This window comes from Plectropomus leopardus, chromosome 22, assembly GCF_026936395.1.
Source record: "Plectropomus leopardus strain MGB_pleo_1.0 chromosome 22, ASM2693639v1, whole genome shotgun sequence".
Lineage (NCBI taxonomy): Eukaryota > Metazoa > Chordata > Actinopteri > Perciformes > Serranidae > Plectropomus > Plectropomus leopardus.
In genome coordinates this window covers 18,515,855-18,533,482 of record NC_142197.1, presented here as the reverse complement: position 1 = coordinate 18,533,482, position 17,628 = coordinate 18,515,855, and the positions used below count along the sequence as shown (strand labels likewise).

Sequence of the window (17,628 nt, the reverse complement as noted above, 5' to 3'; positions counted from 1 at the left end):
TATTTCCCTCTGAAGTGTAGTAGAATAGAAGGGGCATGAGATTAAAATACTCAGATGAACTAAAAGTTTAAAAAATTGCCCCCCACCCCCCACCCCCACTACTGTCAGACAGGAGGAGAGTGCAAATGGTTTATTTTTGGCAAAATTTTAAATGAGACATAATTTAGTGATTTTTCAAGGACTGGAATTTTGAAAATCAGATCATTTCTGTTTTTACAGTTTCTGGCACTTACATAAATGGTTTCATTCTGGCAATTCTTAACTAAATAAAACATTCCCTTTAAACATGCTAACAAGATTTTAGGTTCAGTGGGTATTTTAAATAAATACAAAATAGGACCATTTAAAATTTTATGTTCCTCCTCTCAGCAAAATCTAAAAACACAAGTCCCTCCCTATTGCTTAAAAAATATTTAATCAGCGGGATGTTAATCAGATGAACAGATAATATTGGAATCATTAGGCATGTCAATAAGGGGAATTATAAATATAACCCAGTTAAATATATTAGTTTATTTGAATATACTACATTGCATAATTCCTTTTATCTAAATGGCAAATTCATTTTTAATGTACACACCACTGTACATAATCATATAAACAGTTTAACTCTGACAAGAAACAGTGTTGCAGTATTACATGATGAGGTGAAGTGTAAGTACAGCAAATGAAGCAATCAGCACTGCACATTCACCTTTCACTATGGTCACACATTCTTGTTATATTTACAAAATACAACATAAACCAGCTTAACAGATTATTGTGTTTGTGGTCAAAATATTCAATCCTGGCAGATTTTTTTCTTTTTTTAAAAAACATCTCTTAACAGTAGGATTGGTACAGAAAAATAGGTTAGGTGAGCTATCATGTTGTATTGTTGTAGGATTACAGTAAAATTAATACATGGCACATGAAGTAACAATACTTTCAAAGGATGGTTACTTACAGTAGAAGCACTCCAGTTTATTGCGTTCCTAAATGACAACATTTGTTATGATTTATGAGACCATTTTCTGATCCAATACTACAAAGTTATACACATACCCGATGATTATCATATATTTGTAATGAGGTGGATGTATAAGGCCAGGACGAAACTGAGGCAGCATTATGGCACTAGGTGAATAAGGATGCAGGTGTTTCGTCAAACACTAATCTCAAAATGGTCGGGGAAGATGTGGCTGATTTTGATAAGGCACTAGTACAAAATCAAATGTCATGACAATGATATTAACAAAATCCAAATGACTTAAATATACATACCTTATGTGCTAAAAATCCAAAATAATAGGATATGCCTAGTATTGAGTTGTAGCGACTCAAACATTATTATTATTTTTTTAACTTTGTGCTTCTTTTACTGTATTTTAACCCTTTAATACCTGGATCAACATCAGTTTGTTTTTTTTTGTTTTTTTTTACTGCATTCAGAAGGCTTTTGCAAGCATTTAAACCAAGCCTCAGGAAATTGCTTGTATTTCTTTTAAAAACAGAAAAAAAACATAATGAGCAACTTGGCAAGGAACATCTTGCACACTGCAAAATAATTGTAAAAGGTTACAAAGAAATTATCTGAAAACTAGCTGGAAAGAATTATTAGATATTCTCAAAAAAATATAGAAAAATGTCTGAAAAACAATATTCATAATTTTCTTGTTATATATCTTTAAAATTATGTTACAGAAAAAAGGGAAATATATATATTTTTAGCACTTTTTGAGGTCATTTTTTGTTATTTTCTTTCACCTTTTTGGCTTATTTTCAGGAAGTTTTTTGGCAACATTTTTTTTTTTTTACTAATTTCTTGCAGTGTTTTGGGCCATTTCTTGTTAAGTTGCTTCTCATGTTTTCAAAAGAAATCAAGCCAATTTGCATAGATTTTAAAGGGTTACCCTATCGTTTGCTAGAAAATTATTTGTCTAGCATCAGTGCATGCATGACTGAAGCAGTCATGTCCAGGTGTCTTTAATATGTGCACACCCATTTTAAACACTTTGCAAGTTTGCACAGCCTACTCCCTGTTTAACATTTGTTCAGTCTGTAGAAAAAAAACGGCATTTAGGGCCCAACCCCTAGCAGTTGGGCGCTCTCATAGTAATGCATTAAAAATATTCATACACGTGTATTGTAAAATCAAACAGTTTGTTCCCCCTTTTCATGGAAGCAGCCACACCACCTAAGAGCTGCCTTGCCCCAAAAAGAGAAGTTTTGAGTCACAGGGTCTAAACAAACCCATCAGAGTTGCAAAATAAGCTACTTACAGTACATAGATATGCATGATAGTATCAGTTAATATTTACGCACACCCACTTCTGAGTGACATACGTAAATATTTGAATAAATGTCCCTGTTTATGACCATGTGCTCTTTTTTCAGTACATGTCCCTGTATATCTCTTGCAGGAGCGGGTGCAAGGATGCGTCCTCTGTCGTCTTGATTTCCTGCACCAACTGAGCATGCTCGGTGACCAGCTCCCGAAGGTCGGCCAGTTTCTGCAGCAGTCTGGGGAAGAGGAAGTTGTCGTCCGGGTGGTTAGCCAGCAGGTGGAGCCGTAGCGCCTGAACGATGCTTTCCTGCAGCCGTTCAACTAGAGGCACATCCACCAGGCCTGGGCGATCTGGAGGGAAAGTGGTCAGATAGAGAGAGAGATGATGTGATGGGACAGAGCAACATTTCCTGCTACAATGAAGGGCACATTAAGACATTAGAACAAAACTCTTTACAAATATCATACGGAAACTCCAAGATTTTGAAACACTCTCTGACCAGATTAAAATGCAACATCTACTTGAAATAATAGTGTCAGTGCCACAGAAGCAGCAAGATATGTCAGTGTACGTCACAGCCTAAAAGACCACCAACACAACAACAGGTTACAGCTGGAGTTCATCTCCTCACAGCTCACACTCAGCTATTTCTTTTGATTTACTCCATTTACTCAGTTTTGGTTAGATTTTGTTTGTTTTTATACTTGATTCTATCAATTTCAATAGTATATTGTATTTTCTTTTGTATTTTTTTACTGCATTTTAATTGTAATTGTGCTTTGGCAACACATGTTAAATATGCCAATGAAGTCTTTTGAATTGAATTGAGTTAATATGACAGAGAGAGAGAGAGGGAGAAAGTAAGTGGATTCAGTTTCTTTATACACACATAAACATAAATGAATTTCCACACAATGTCAGTTACCTCCGCAGCAGATAATGGCTGCAACAAAAAGGGCCAGGTCGCTGTCATCCAGCTCTAGGGAGTTGAAGCGTGTGGCAAACTGGAATTTGGGCTCCATCATTTCGCTGAAAGGCCGCCGGAGGCTCTTGAGGAACTCGCGTGTGATAAAGCCTCCACCGCGAGCCACCAGGAGGCCGTCTTTGTTCATGCAGGAGGCCAGGAGGGTGAAGAGGGCTTCATAAACGCCGTACTTCAAGAGAGTCACCTGAAAGGGCAGGAAAGAAAGCCAAAGCATGACTCAGATGCACCCAAAAACATATTTCAAATAATTTCATATAAAATTTGAATCGTCTTTAATTATCATCTGTTCTTTTGACAAAGTCACCAGCCTCCATCGATAAAAACAGTCATTTTAGCTCATTGAGCTGCTGGTCTGCTGCTGCTTCGATCAGTTAGTTAGTTTGGATTATTGTGTGACTTTGGTGAATCTGAACTAACCTTTTTAAATGCCAAAGTCACACAATAACACAAACAAGGTCACTGGTCGAGGCAGCAGCTGATCAGCAGCTTCTGTGTTCAGTAAACTTAAATAACTGTTTTTCTCAGTCGAGTCTGGATTTAAGGAAAGCGACATAAGACCTTCATTTTCCCTTTGGAAATCGCTGTCTGACATTAAGGTAAATAAGTAAAAATATTCTAAATTTAGCATACACGTAAACTGATACTGATGTTTTAAACCCTCGTGTTGTCCTTGGGGTCATTCTGACCCCAAATGAAATCTTTAGCCGTCAAAATATGTTTTTTATACTTATGTATGTATATATATATATGTATTGGTCCTAAATTCCAAAACGAAGGGAAATATGTGTGGTAATGGGTTGGACTGAAGTAAGACTAAAGGTGTAACACAGAATTGACTGACATTTTATACAATTTGCTTTAAATAACAGTCAAACCAGGCAGGGTCAGAATGACCCCAGAGGACAAAAGGTGTATGGTATCGGGAGGGCATTAGTAAGCTTTTATTAGGTGGCTAAAATATGCTTTGTTGTTGTCCACAGCAGTTAATGCTTCTGTGTCAGACTCCATCTGCTTCTCCAAACTGGGGACGTGCCGACTGACATCTACATGTATGTAATAAATATCTAGGTACCCTCATAAAACCCCATTTCAAAAAATCCAAACTATCTCTTGAAATAAGGCCTTTTTTCTCCACTTCTCATATGAAATGACAGAAAGGCAAATTACACATGGAGCTTGAAACCCACCTGATCATTAAGATCCAGACTCTGGAAACCTGGCACAGCCTTGGCGAACTCCGTCAGCTCCGTGACCGTCTCCACCGAGGTGCTCTGGCAGCAGTGGAAGAGCCTGGCTTCAGCTTCCCTCTGCTGGAGCTCCCTGCACCCTGCCACCGGAACCAGCTCCCCAGCTTGAAGGCGGCTCTCGGGCTCCGGACTGTCACCGTTCACCATATGGGCCGCTAACGTCCTCTCTGCCAGCTGGAACGTCTCCATGTCATGGATGATGAAAGGCTGCGGGGAGAGGATGTTGTTCATGCTGCAGAGACACAGAATAAAGTTTTTTGTTTTTGTTTTTTTACTTACCGGCTTGCTGGTTTTTCCAGTGAGTATGAGCCGAGCTTTCGCCTTGTTCATGTTGAAGTTCTTCATGTAGGCTTCGTGGATCTGCCCGACAAGAATCTTGTGGTCGGCCTGCATGGGGCTTGCCACCTCTTTCTCCACCATCTTGCTTTCTGCTTTTAGCTTTAGCTTCTCCGCCTGAGGCATCCGACCAAACCGGATGGCTGGTGAATTGAAACATTCAATATTAGCAACAGCTTTTTAAAAAAATTCCTGGTCTGTTATTTTACAATGACACTACACGCAGAGACATCAGACATATCCTCCTACAGCAAACATGCATTCACTGCTCTCTTTTCTCTCCTCCGAGGACAACATGTCGTCCTCTTCTCAGGTTTCCGACACTGCTCTCTCTGCAGAGGGAGACCATCCTAACGAACCCAATGACCCCTCAGCAGTCGGTGCAGATGACGGGCCAGATGTGGAGCTATATGAGCCTGTGTTTTCTCAATGTCAAGCAGGCTCCGGCAGGACGTTGCTCTAGAAAAACCCAGTCAATGTAAAACATGTTGATTTGGAGCCAAATCACATTAGGACACGTCCTGCTGTTGTCGAGAACATGTATCGTGGTGTCGACTGAGGACATGCTGAGCACGTTTATGTTCTGGCATTCATGGTGCCAACTAAACTCGTGTTTCAACGGACACTTTCAATTTAGTAATTGAGCTACTAAGCATAACTGTTTTCAAAATTATGCGACAGATTTTTGTAGTTTTTCACAAATGTATTGAGATTTGTAATAATGCAAAAAACAGCAAGAAGCAATGAAACACACTCTTGCCCAAATTACTGTAGTACACTCAGTGGTTTTGCACCGACAGCCTAACGCTTGTTTCACACTCGTCTAATGATAGCCAACTTTAGCAAGATACTGTTCTGTATCTAACGTTAGGAAGTCTGTTTACTAATTGCTTGTATCTATCTGCTATCTGCTATCTACTATCTGCTTGTACTGCTGTTGAATTATAGTTACCATTATCCTCTGCCAGACAGCTTTACTATAATTGTCACTCATGGCTGATATGTATAAGTATTTTGATGGTTTCTTACCGTTGTGGGACATGCCCACAGAGAGGCACTTGTGGAATCGGCAGTACTGGCACTTGTTGCGGTTCTTCTTTTGGATTTTACAGTTGCGTTCACACTTGTCATACTCCAGTTTCAGCCTGATGGTCCTCCTGAAGAAACCCTGATAGAGACAAAAACAGCATACTTGATATGAGGATCACATGATCCGATCTGAATACACAAAAAGCATATTGCTCACGGTTTTCCTCAGAGCCTAACGAATAATCACACTAATATCTGGGTTTAGACTGTATAAATATGAACTAAATTACCTTTAACCATTTATGCGCAGCAATAAAAAAAATGAACGGCAAAAAAGTGGGAGAGGAGAAACAGTGTTGTCTTAATATCAACCACAACAAACTACACTACACCTTACGTTACTATAACCTTCCTATACATGCATTGTACATTGTAAACCCTGGTAGAACAGGTGTCATGTTACATTTTAGGTTGGACTATATAGTGGAATTACATCTATATTTAAAGAGAGACAGCTTTCAAGGTGCACAGTAAACTCTGACCTTTCTGAGGAACAGTATGGACAAGACATACTGACATGCAGGGCAGTGGGCCAACATATGTCGCACATGTGCTGAAACACAGGATCTTTTGACGCACACTCACACACACCTTTGTGCATCACTGAAATTCAACTGAAGTCAGGACATTTGTCATCCCTTACTGTTGAGAAGGCAATACAGATTTTCTGGCAATTTATCTGGAACCACACGGCCATGCAGTACATCACCCGTCATTTTACAGGTCCTGTCTGTCCTTATGTTTTAGACACATTGTTATTAAGAGTTATTATGTGTCAAACATCACTTTTTGTGGTATTTTAAACTAAAAAAAATAGTTTTGTGGGAAGAACTGGTTTGTGAAAACACTGTGAAGTTCCAGGCATGTGATAGTCATCAAAAATGCATTACAAAACAACAGAGGGAAAAACAGATGTGTGTGTACAGCACGCATGTCTGCGCATGTCTTAGTATGACACAAATAGTACTTTGCTGTGATATATGGCTGTGACTAACAACACTAAAGACGTAAGCAAGGACATGTTGTGTAACACTTCCTTAAGGGCAAATGTCTTTTAAATTCAGGCATTTTTGTTGCCACCTATTCAGACAAACTTCAACTTTGTTAAACAGGTAGAGGTGTTATGATTAACTCTCCCACTGTGAAAGGCTTTCTCTGACTATCCTGCAGCTCTCACACACACACGTCCCACCATCGTCGCCACAGACTTAATCCCTCGCACCACTGCATCCCAGCACATTCCTTTCACATTCCCACTATTGAGCGCTCCTCTCTTGACGCGAGGTGTTGAAAGTGATATGCAGAGCCTGTCCAGCATGACTGCTACGTATCACGAGCCAGATCTTTCCATGATGGCGCAATATTGTCAGTCAGGGGAACAGAGTGCTGTCAGAATACACCTCTCACATGTGCGGCGTCCAACAGTTTCAGTGTCATCACGTCTCCACTTTTAGAATAGTAGCAGTCTGGCATAAAGGCAAATGAGATTAACGTTATTTGTGTTGATTCTGATGAGCGGCATGTGCGTCAGGGAGTTGGTTAAGTTTGCATTGCTCACACACACACATGTACACTGTGCAATTGGCAGAAAATTGTGCCAAACTTGGACAGACAAATGAAAATTGTCCAAAAAGTGTCCATCTATCATGTTTCCTATGGATTAGGGTAAAATTGAAGGCGCAGCACTAGTCCAGAAGAGTAATAAAAAAAGTTTCTCTCCAGTAAAAATAGCAGTAAAAGGAGTGATTACTGAGAAGAAACAGAAACCAAGAGCAACTTTATCTGACTTCAAACACATTTTCGAACTGGAGCTGTGGCTGATGGAAGAAGGTATGCAAGGTCACAAGTCAAAAAGTCATGCATAAATAGCAAACAGAGGCTCAGATTAGCAGCATCGAACTGCCGTCAGCTTAGAGAGGTATTAGACCGCGACAAGCTCACATGACTTGTGAAACAATGCAGTGAGGATGCTTTTATCACTCAGTGGTTTAATTTACATGTTCTGATTGTCACTGTCTTCTAATGACATCGTTATACTCCCTAAAATCTCAACAATCTCTGAAATCTTTCCTGTAGAGCTGAACTAATTCGGGATTTACCTTTAAGATGATTAACTCTTTCAAATCTGGACAAATTGGCTTGATGTCTTTCAAAAAGATGGGAGGAAGGCAAGGAGCAATTTAAGAATAAATGACCCAGAAATGAGCATGAAAAAAACAAACAAACGAAAATAAAACAAGAAAGTTACCTAAAATTTAGGAAAAAAATCTAACAAACAAACAAAAAAAGGGAAAATAAAAAACCCCAATATGAAACAAGGAGATGACCCATAAAAAACTACTTAAAAATGATAAGTATTGTGTAAAATAATTTAAAATATTTAATTATGAAAATATAATTATGATATATATATATTTCTAATCTATATATATATATATATATATATATATATATGATTTTCTAAATCTACTAATTTCTTGCAATTTGCAAGACATTTCTTGTCACGTTGTGAAAGGTGTTTGAACACAACATATGAATTTGATCCAAATTTCAAAGGGTTAAACCTCAAAAACATATGCAGACCAAATTTCTGTGATCATCAAATCCAAAATACGACTCTATAAGAAGGAAATATTTAGTATCAAGCACAGCTGGGCTCAGTGCCAGCAGCAGCTACATGTTTGAACAAGTGTATGTGTGTGTACTAACGTCACTCGGTTGGGCTAGTTGCCAAGCAAGGGAGAGGTGACAAATCACCAAAGGCCACCACGTCCCCTACCTCACATGACCCTGCTGCATGTCTCGGAAACTTTCCGCCGGCCTCCAGGTCATGCGCCTCCGCGTGCCAAGCTCTGTGTATGTTTGGGTGTGTGTGCACTGGTGCAGGCATGTATGTGTACACATGAGTGTCGGTGGCACCCAAACACAGCGCATTTGCCTTTACTGCACACGCTATCATCAGTCTGAATGGGATTGTACCTGTATTTATGTTTACACGCTTTGCCTTTACGTCTCTTATCACTGTGGTATGTACAGTATGTCAGTACATGTATACAACATGTACGCTAACTGGCTGCTTCACGCCTCTATAAGTGCCACATCACTCACCTTGCAGCCCTCGCAGGCGTGCACCCCGTAGTGGAAGCCTGAGGCCTTGTCTGAGCACACCCGGCACTCCAGGTTGAGGGGGCTGAAGCTCTCTTCTGAGCCTGGCGCTGCTACACACACCCATGATGACGGACTAGAGGCCGGGGTCAAGGTGTCTACAGCAAAAAAAAACAACCCCAGAGCAGTCAGGAGACAACAGCGAGTGATTTCACCAGGCCACCCTTTGAACAGATGCAATCCACATTAAGGCATCCACTTTTTTGGAAAAATGTCACACATACTCTTAGGAAATGAGTCACCGTACAATTATTCAGAAAGGAAGGGACACAAGTTCTTCACTGGCAAACTGACAAGACTTCACAGAAGAGTTTGATGATGAACATCTCTTAAATGCAGTACCATTGAGATCAAGAAAAAAATTCCCTAAAGTATATTGTAACGTATCATATCGAAAGGTATTGGACAACTAAATATACCCTAAAAGTTTTGGAAAAGTCATGGAACTTTGTTTCACAAACCTGTATAATAACACAAGATGTGTTCAAGGACTGTTGGAAATTGGAAAACTGTTTTTACAGTTTCTGGCTGTGATAAAAAAATTTAAAAAAACATCATTTTGGTGATTTTTTTGGTGAAAAAATTTTTTAACAATCGCAGAAAATTTTTAAAGGAAAAAAAAATTGACAAATGTTCGCTTTAAGAAAACTGCCAATTTTTTTTTCTTTAAAAATCACCAACAAATTTTAGCACCACCCTGTCCCCTCTCATAAATAATGAACATTCCCTTAGTTATATTAAATATTAAAGGAGGCAAGGGTTCTTGCTCAGTAATTTGGGGACACCATCATGGAGAAGACACAGAGAGTTGTATCAAATCTTTCGTTATCATACACACATTTTTTTTACAGCGGCCTCTTTGCTGAATTCACATATGACACAGTGGAGCCAAACAGTCAAAATGTCAGTGTTTTACATTTTTAAATGACTGTTCCTTGGTCCTGTGACAATTTCACTTTCCAACAACCATGAGTCCTCTTGACTACTCACCCAATCCGATGGAGCTCTCCGACCCCGAGCCAGTGCTCTGGTACACTGGGAAATCAAATCCCAGCCCATCATCTCCTATAGACTGCGAGATGTCATGAAGATCCTCCATCAGGTCTCCACACAGCGGACTGTCCAGCAGGGAATCCCCAAATGGGGACGGGGGGCTGAAGAGATCCCCTGCCATGGTGGAGATCAAGGCGCACCCGGCAGGAACAACCCCTCACTCACCAGACTGAGATAAGAGGGAGGAGAGAATGAGGATGAGGACAATGGGTGATAATGAGACTGAGAGTCCTGAGGGAGACATTAGATTGGTTCAGAATTTTAAAACACCCAGCTCTGAAAAAACCCTCTGATTAGTTATTAGATTGGTAGCAAACTTCTGATGGATTCTTTTTCATTTTGAAGAACAACAGTTTGAGTTTTTCTCACCATTTTGACCTTTCGTCCACATTTAGCTGACATTTTTCAAATTTATGGCACTTTAAGGAGTGCCATAAAGCCGCTGGGTTCAACTTCAGACTGGTGTTGTCATGATAGTGAAATTTCTAACTCTGTTTAAATACTTTTAAAAATATTAATATTCTGTTCAATTTGCAGAACATAAAGTTACATTTTTTTAATTGATACTTGATAATTGAACTTTTCTTATCTTGATCAGTAGCAGAGAACAGCAGAAAGAGTAAACAGATGAAGAGCCTGGGTGACCGGCAACAAGGCTGCAACATATTACCATGTTAGTATATTATTACTATATTACGTACATTTCTGCAGAGGTAACACAACACGTGGGTAGCTCAGGGCTCCTTTGTTCTTTTGCTCTGTGAATTTCAGGGAACTACTTTCTGAATGACACAGTTGTTCCGCTGATCTAATCATGACTCACACCTGTATAAATGCAAAAAAGGTCAGGTTCAGGTAACTTCCTCTCCTCATTTGAACCCTGATGATGACCTACTGTGGTTTAAACCTGACCTTTTTATCAAACTCTTCCACAAACAAACCAAGTAGCTGATAAATAATTTACTCAAAACTCCTAATATTCTACTTTTTCTAAGGTGAGGTAAGGTTTTCTAGGTGCATCCCAACATTTATTCACTATCTTTTTGGTTGCAGTTTTTTTTTTTTTTAAAAAAACATGACAATTCTCACATGTCATGAAAGAAGAGAGTCAGATCTGTTGTGCAGAGGGGACAGGTGTAACTCTACTACGAATGCCAGAAGTAAGTTCATAACGTGAAAGTGCTTGTTTAATCAGTGAACCGTGCCCTTAGAGTCAGCAGTGGCACATTATTCACAGATTAAATTACCACCTGTCCTGCCAAAGTACACAACCTGCAGTGTTACAATGCTCTGATTTATCGACCACCCAAAAAATACACACCGTGCATCCTAGCTTTCCTCTCTCCTACATTACTTTAAACAAAGATTCATCTGTCTATCTGCTCCACCGCTGTCTGTCCTCTCTGAGTGGATCTTAAACTATGTGTGGGAGGGAGTTTAGTGGAGCTCCCAGCTGCTCACAGCGGGGTAAAGGACATCTGTTTGAGTCATCCCTGCAACATCGCAGCGCCATGTTCTATAATGCTCCCACTGACTTCCAGTAATTCATAGCGGCTGATGTTACTCTTGTTGTTACAGAGACTGTAGACTCAACTTACGGCCTGCAGGTCAAATGTGGCCCCTAATAATGTCCGGGGTGGCAACCTAACCATTTTCTAATGCACAGTGAAATTAAATGATTCACACTGGGAATTGTTTCTGTACTTTTAGTAAGGTGCCAGAGTGAATAAAACAGCATAAAAATAGAGCTTTTTGTTCAAAAAGGTGCCAGTGGAGGATCCACTGCATCCTTGACAGAGATCCAAGCAAAGCTCCATATATCCTAAGATCCTAAAAACATCCTAATATTTCTAGAAACATCCTAAAATCTTAGAAATGTCCTGAAATCCTAGAAATGTCCTAAATTCTGAGAAATATCGCAAAATCCTAGAGAGCATTCTAAAATCTTTCTAAAATCCGACAAGTGTCCTAAAATTTGCGAAATGTCTTAAAATCCCACAAACATCCTAAAATCCTAGAAATGTCCTAAAATCTTAGGAATATCGTAAAATCTGAGAAACATACTAAAATCCCTGAAACATCCTAAAGGCCTATGTCCCAAAATCCTAAAAAACATAATACAATCCTAGAAACCTCCTAAAATGTGAAACGTCCTAAATCCGTGTAATGTCCTTAAATCCTAGAAATACCCTAAAATCCGAGAAATGTCATTAAATCCTAGAGATGTCCTGTAATCTTGAATGTCCTAGAGTTCCCGAAACATCCATGGGGCTGCTGCGACTGGCTCCTGGCTTCCTGTCATTTTGCAAAAGTTAAGTATCCCTGCTGCACACTGATTGTCTTGTCAGATTACAACTGATGGATGATGTGATCATAAACACAAACTGTGAGATAAAAGCAGACAAACCTTAAAAGAATGATGGGAATTTTCTCGCCTACTCCTTTGCTTCTACATCATTACACTATAATTTGATCTGCGTTGTAATTCAAACAGTTATATCATCTAGGCAGGAATCACCAACATATCTTTGATCTACAGAGAGAGATTTGTCTGAGGGGCCATCCGAGCTCAATGTAAAATCTCAGTTTACACAGCTGCACACATCTGTAAGCCGAGCATGAAAGACACATCAGTTTATGTGAGATGGTGCAACTTTTGGCTTTCACTGTTGAGATCTTGGACTTTCAGTGTTTGAACTAAAGGCTGAACGTGACTATTAGGTCAAAAAGGCTGTTCTTTTTATCTGTGTACTCAGGACAGACAGTGAGGACACGATTGATCAAAGCTTTCTTGTTTGTCTTTTCTTTGGGTTGCAGCATTTCAGAAGACAGGTCCAGACACGTATACCAAAGTTGAGCGGGGTTGATCGGGGGGGGGGGGGCTTGTAGCTATGTAATGTAGCTACAGTCAAAGTCAGCTTTATTGTCAGTTCTGACATGTTTGTTGGACATACAGGTACCTTCTCCCAGACGGCAGGAGGCTGAGGAGGCTGCGTGAGGGGTGGCTGGAGTCACCCGCAATGCTGGTTGCTTTGCGGGTGAGGCGGGTGTTATAGATGTCCAGGAGGGAGGGGAGTGTTTTGTACACTGTGCTATAAAGAGTGAACCGCAGGGAGCATAGAGACTGACGCAGCTGTTGACTAACTGTTGTCTGACTGGTCTGCCGAGCTGCTTTCACGCAGAAAGTCTGACAAACTGATGTCCCTGCTAGGCGACAAAGATGTCTTTATCAAACAGGGGATTAGGCAAATGTGTTATCCTGTTGCAACACAATAAATAGTATTCAAGTGCACTGAGTTCATCCTGAAATGAACCCATTGTTTACCCTGCGTCTCTGGCCATGTTCAATACTGTCTTTTCTACAGTTCAAGGAACTTGAAGGGATAGTTTGGATTTTTTGGAAGTGGGGTTGTATGAGGTACTTATCTATAGGCAGTGTATTACATACAGTTTAAGTTAGTCAACATGCACCCAGTTTGGAGAAGCAGGCTGAAGTCCGACATGGAAGCTAAGCAATGTACTGCTGTGGATGGGGGTCAGCGACAAAATGAATTTTAGCCACCGAAAAAAGGTCCTAACTACAAAAAAATGCAATATCAGTTTGAGCGCATGTTACATTGAGTGTACTTTAACTGCTTTACCTTTTCATCAGACAGTCTGTGAGACAGACGGGGAAGTTTGAATTTTGAGCTGGGATGGTAACACCACTGATCAGTTGAAAGAAAAATGATTATTTTGCTGGTTGAGTCATTCTCCAAGCAAAAACGCCAAACATTCTCAATTGCGATAATTAGCTGGTTTTGTTTGTGAATTGGGATTTTCACTGTTTTATGATTTTAAACCAAAACATCAATGGATTTATGAAGAAAACAATCAGCAGATTAATCCCGAATGAAATTAGTTGCTTCCCTTATTCAACTGCAAAACTATTGCATCCCTTAATTATTGAAAAGACTCAAGAATCTAATCAGTTGATGTTGACAGCTTTCTAATGATCTCACCTGGTGTTTAACTTGAGCATTTTTCATCCATACAGTGTAAAATATTCTTGCTGTGTTCAAAACCAGGTCAACATCTAATTCTACACTGGCTTGACATGACTTTATTTGCCCTAGATGACTCCGGCCCAGCCCATGTTTCCCCATCACCTCAAAGGACATTGTACTTTAATTCCCAGCGGAACTATAATTCCAGACAGCGGGGCTCTATCTTTGGGTCACAGGAGAAGAGGAAGCACTGAGAGCAGTCAGCTGCACAAAGCATGTTTACAGATGACAGCGAGGATACAACACGCTCACAATCAAGAGAAAAGCAATGAACAAAACTTAGTTTTCTTAGTAGAACTTGGTGGTCTGAATCAGGATCAGCTGTCCTGTCCGAGACATTTGATATCTCTCTATCAAGGTCATCCACGAAAACCCCAAAATCAAACTTCCACATTGTGATTAAAACCAGTTCTGCATTTAGAAAGGGTCATGTTTAAGTGTCACAATGCTGCGCAGACAAGGAAATGGAAATCACTGGAGGCAGAGAGGGTAATTTAACATAAAGATATTTTCCTTTCATTAGAATGGAGCATTTCTTGACACTCTGTGGGTGTGTGGGTTTATTACAAAAGCAGGTGCAGGCTTGACTAGTCAGGAAGTTCAAGTGGGGCTCACTCACCACACAGACAAAATACTGTGAGAACAACTGCATGCATTCTTGTCTCTGCAGGAGCAGCTCCAGTATGACAGTATGATGTTTTCAGAAAGCTAGAACTAATATGCAACAATAATCCTGGCTCAAGTGTTATAAAACTGTACTCCTGCACAATAAAAGTTTGTTAAATCCCCTCTAACAACATCCAAGTAAGCATAATCTCTATTACATAACAGCACAGTTTCAAGTAAAGCCTGTGAATTACCTCCGAGGCTGCTCTCCGGAGCATTTCCAGATGCTGTATCCAGGATGGACGCCTCGGTCCCGGGACGCTCCGACGCTCAGCTCGCGGTCGGCTCCGTGCGTGCTGTCAAACCTCCGCTCATCCTCTGCAGGAAATAACGTAGCGACGGACGCTGACCCGACACGGCGCGCACACCCCCTGACACACCTATGCTTTCGACCAATGTGCACGCGGGGATTTGAAAATGGACCGCCTCGGTTATTTAGGCAGGATGTAATCACTTCCCGGTGGCTCGAGACGTCACGGGTCGGTGTGTAACGTGCCTTCACCTCCGTTATCTCAGTAAATGGCCAATAAAAGACAGAAATGTCAATAAAACACAACTCTTCAACGAGTCTCTGTCGAAGCAGCTATAAAGTTAATGTGTCGTAAATCCTTCGCAATGGAGCCACTGTAAATCACAGTGGGATTAAACGTCGCCATATAGGATGTTAATTACACAAATGCTAAAAAAAAAAAAACCTCATTAAAACGGCCGTTTGACGTTCTCAAGTTGGCGCTGTCTGTTTTAGTGCAGCTGTCGCTATTTTACGTCTTTTTCGACATTTTCTTACTCTTGCGGTGCGTGGAACCGGTGTTATACCGAAGACTGTTTCTCCCGACTTAAAACTGAGCCTAAATTTACCCAGACCGCCGAGGGGGGCGCTACGCACTGACAGGAGGGGAACACTATTCAACGAGGGATCGAAACTCGCTACAACACCCCCAGTGTGTTCACTGTGGACTCAACCCACCGTCCTCCATTGTTATAGGCCATTAGCCTATACTAGGCCTATACCATTTAACATGTATTTGATATTTTATTCGATTCTGCAGTGTTGGTCTAAGTATTCAGATCCCATACTTAAGTAAAAATATTAATACCACAAAGTGAAAATACTCAGTTACAAGTAAAAGTACTGCATTGACAATTCTACTGAATTAAAAGTAAGTAAGGATCAAAATATACGTAAAGTATTAAAATTAAAAGTGCCCAATGCAGAAAAAAATTTTTTTAAGAAAACAAACAAAATATATCAAAACCTTAAAAATATTAGAAAAAATAACACCTCAAAACCCTCAAAATTTCAAAAAGCACCCCTAACACCATCAAAATAAAAAATAAAAAAAACATCCTTAAAGATTTGATTCTAAAAAAAAGAAAGAAAAAACATCAAAAAGCCACACAGAACCAGCTCTAAATTATTTTCAAAATATTTCAGTTTTAATAAGAATTATCATCAGAACCATTAGTCAATTGACTGATTAATCAACTAATTGTTGTAATTGCACTTGAATAAACTGTTTGGCAATTTATCCCAAATCAGCCTATTTTTTTAAACTTGGTATGTTTTATGCAAAAATCTTAATTTGTAAAGTAACTAAAGTGTTCACATAAATGTGCTGTAGTGAATATTTCCCTCTGAAATGTACTGGGGTGTAAAGTGGCATGAAAAGAAAATACTCAAGTAAAGTTCAAGTACCTCACACTTGATCAGTACTTAACATTCCACTACTGCAATTTTATAACATATAATTTTATAACAAATTATATTATCCTCTGTGTTATTTCTAGAGGTGTAATGTAACCAATTAGCTACTTAATCAGTTACCCAAGTAATATAAAAAAATTGAGGTTGTTTGATTGTTGTAGGGTGTTGAATTTTATTAACTGTTTAACTTAAAATTAAAATATTCTCACAGTAGACTTTACTTCTGATGGGAAAGGTTAAAGAGAAAAAAACAATGTAAAATGGGACATTTTTCCAAGGTGAAACCAGCAGGTCTTTAGGCCACCAGGTGCCATAAAATCATGAGTTATGCTATCGTGAGGCACTCTTTTATATTTAAGACATTTTTAGTATTTTTGTCACAAAAAATTTAAAACGTAATGCTGTGAAACCATGTCAACCACATCGTTACGCACACATAAACACACACACGCGTCCATTATCTGAAGTGTTATATGCTTTAGTTGCATGGGAGGTACTTTTACTTTGAGTAAATCACCTATATGCCACTTTTTACTTCTACATCACATTTTAGAGGGAAATGCATGTATTTATCAACTTGATTTAGAAATTACTTTAAATTTGAAGATTTTACTCACAAACCAGAGCTTATAAAACATGTTATAGATTCAGTCACCATTAAACCAGAAGACAATAAAACTACAGATTAAAACATCAGTAATGATTATTATATTATGTATCATAGTATAACAATCAAAGGAGTCTTTTTTTTTTTTGTCCAAATTATTTAAAAGTAACTTTCATTTTTGACTTTAGCACATTATTATAGTAATTAGCTGAGATTTTCAATGTGGGGCTTTAACTTGTACTTTATTATTTAGTATTCCTACTCAGAGTACATCCTCCACCACTGCATCTACTGTATGCTGTACATGTTATCATCTAAAAATAAATACAAAACTATTGTAGTCTTGTTCTGTAACAAAATATTTTGCTTATTCAAAATATTGATTTAAAAAAAAATGATGTTTTCATACATTTAAGGGAAATGAATGATACATATTAGTGTTATATATAAAGTAGGTCAGTG

At 39.2% G+C, this 17,628-nt stretch overlaps 1 protein-coding gene across 1 annotated transcript; it reads right to left on the bottom strand.

Moving 5' to 3' along the window:
• Window positions 1-495: 495 nt before the first annotated feature.
• On the bottom strand, window positions 496-15,984 carry LOC121961562 (peroxisome proliferator-activated receptor alpha-like). The gene is made up of 8 exons (XM_042511603.2): window positions 15,049-15,984; window positions 10,080-10,311; window positions 9,033-9,187; window positions 5,865-6,003; window positions 4,779-4,978; window positions 4,440-4,706; window positions 3,193-3,436; window positions 496-2,617 (listed from the first exon to the last, which is right to left on the bottom strand). The coding sequence occupies exons 2-8, from the start codon at window positions 10,261-10,263 to the stop codon at window positions 2,373-2,375; spliced, it is 1,434 nt and encodes a 477-aa protein (XP_042367537.1). The 5' UTR covers window positions 10,264-10,311; window positions 15,049-15,984; the 3' UTR covers window positions 496-2,372.
• Window positions 15,985-17,628: the final 1,644 nt, after the last annotated feature.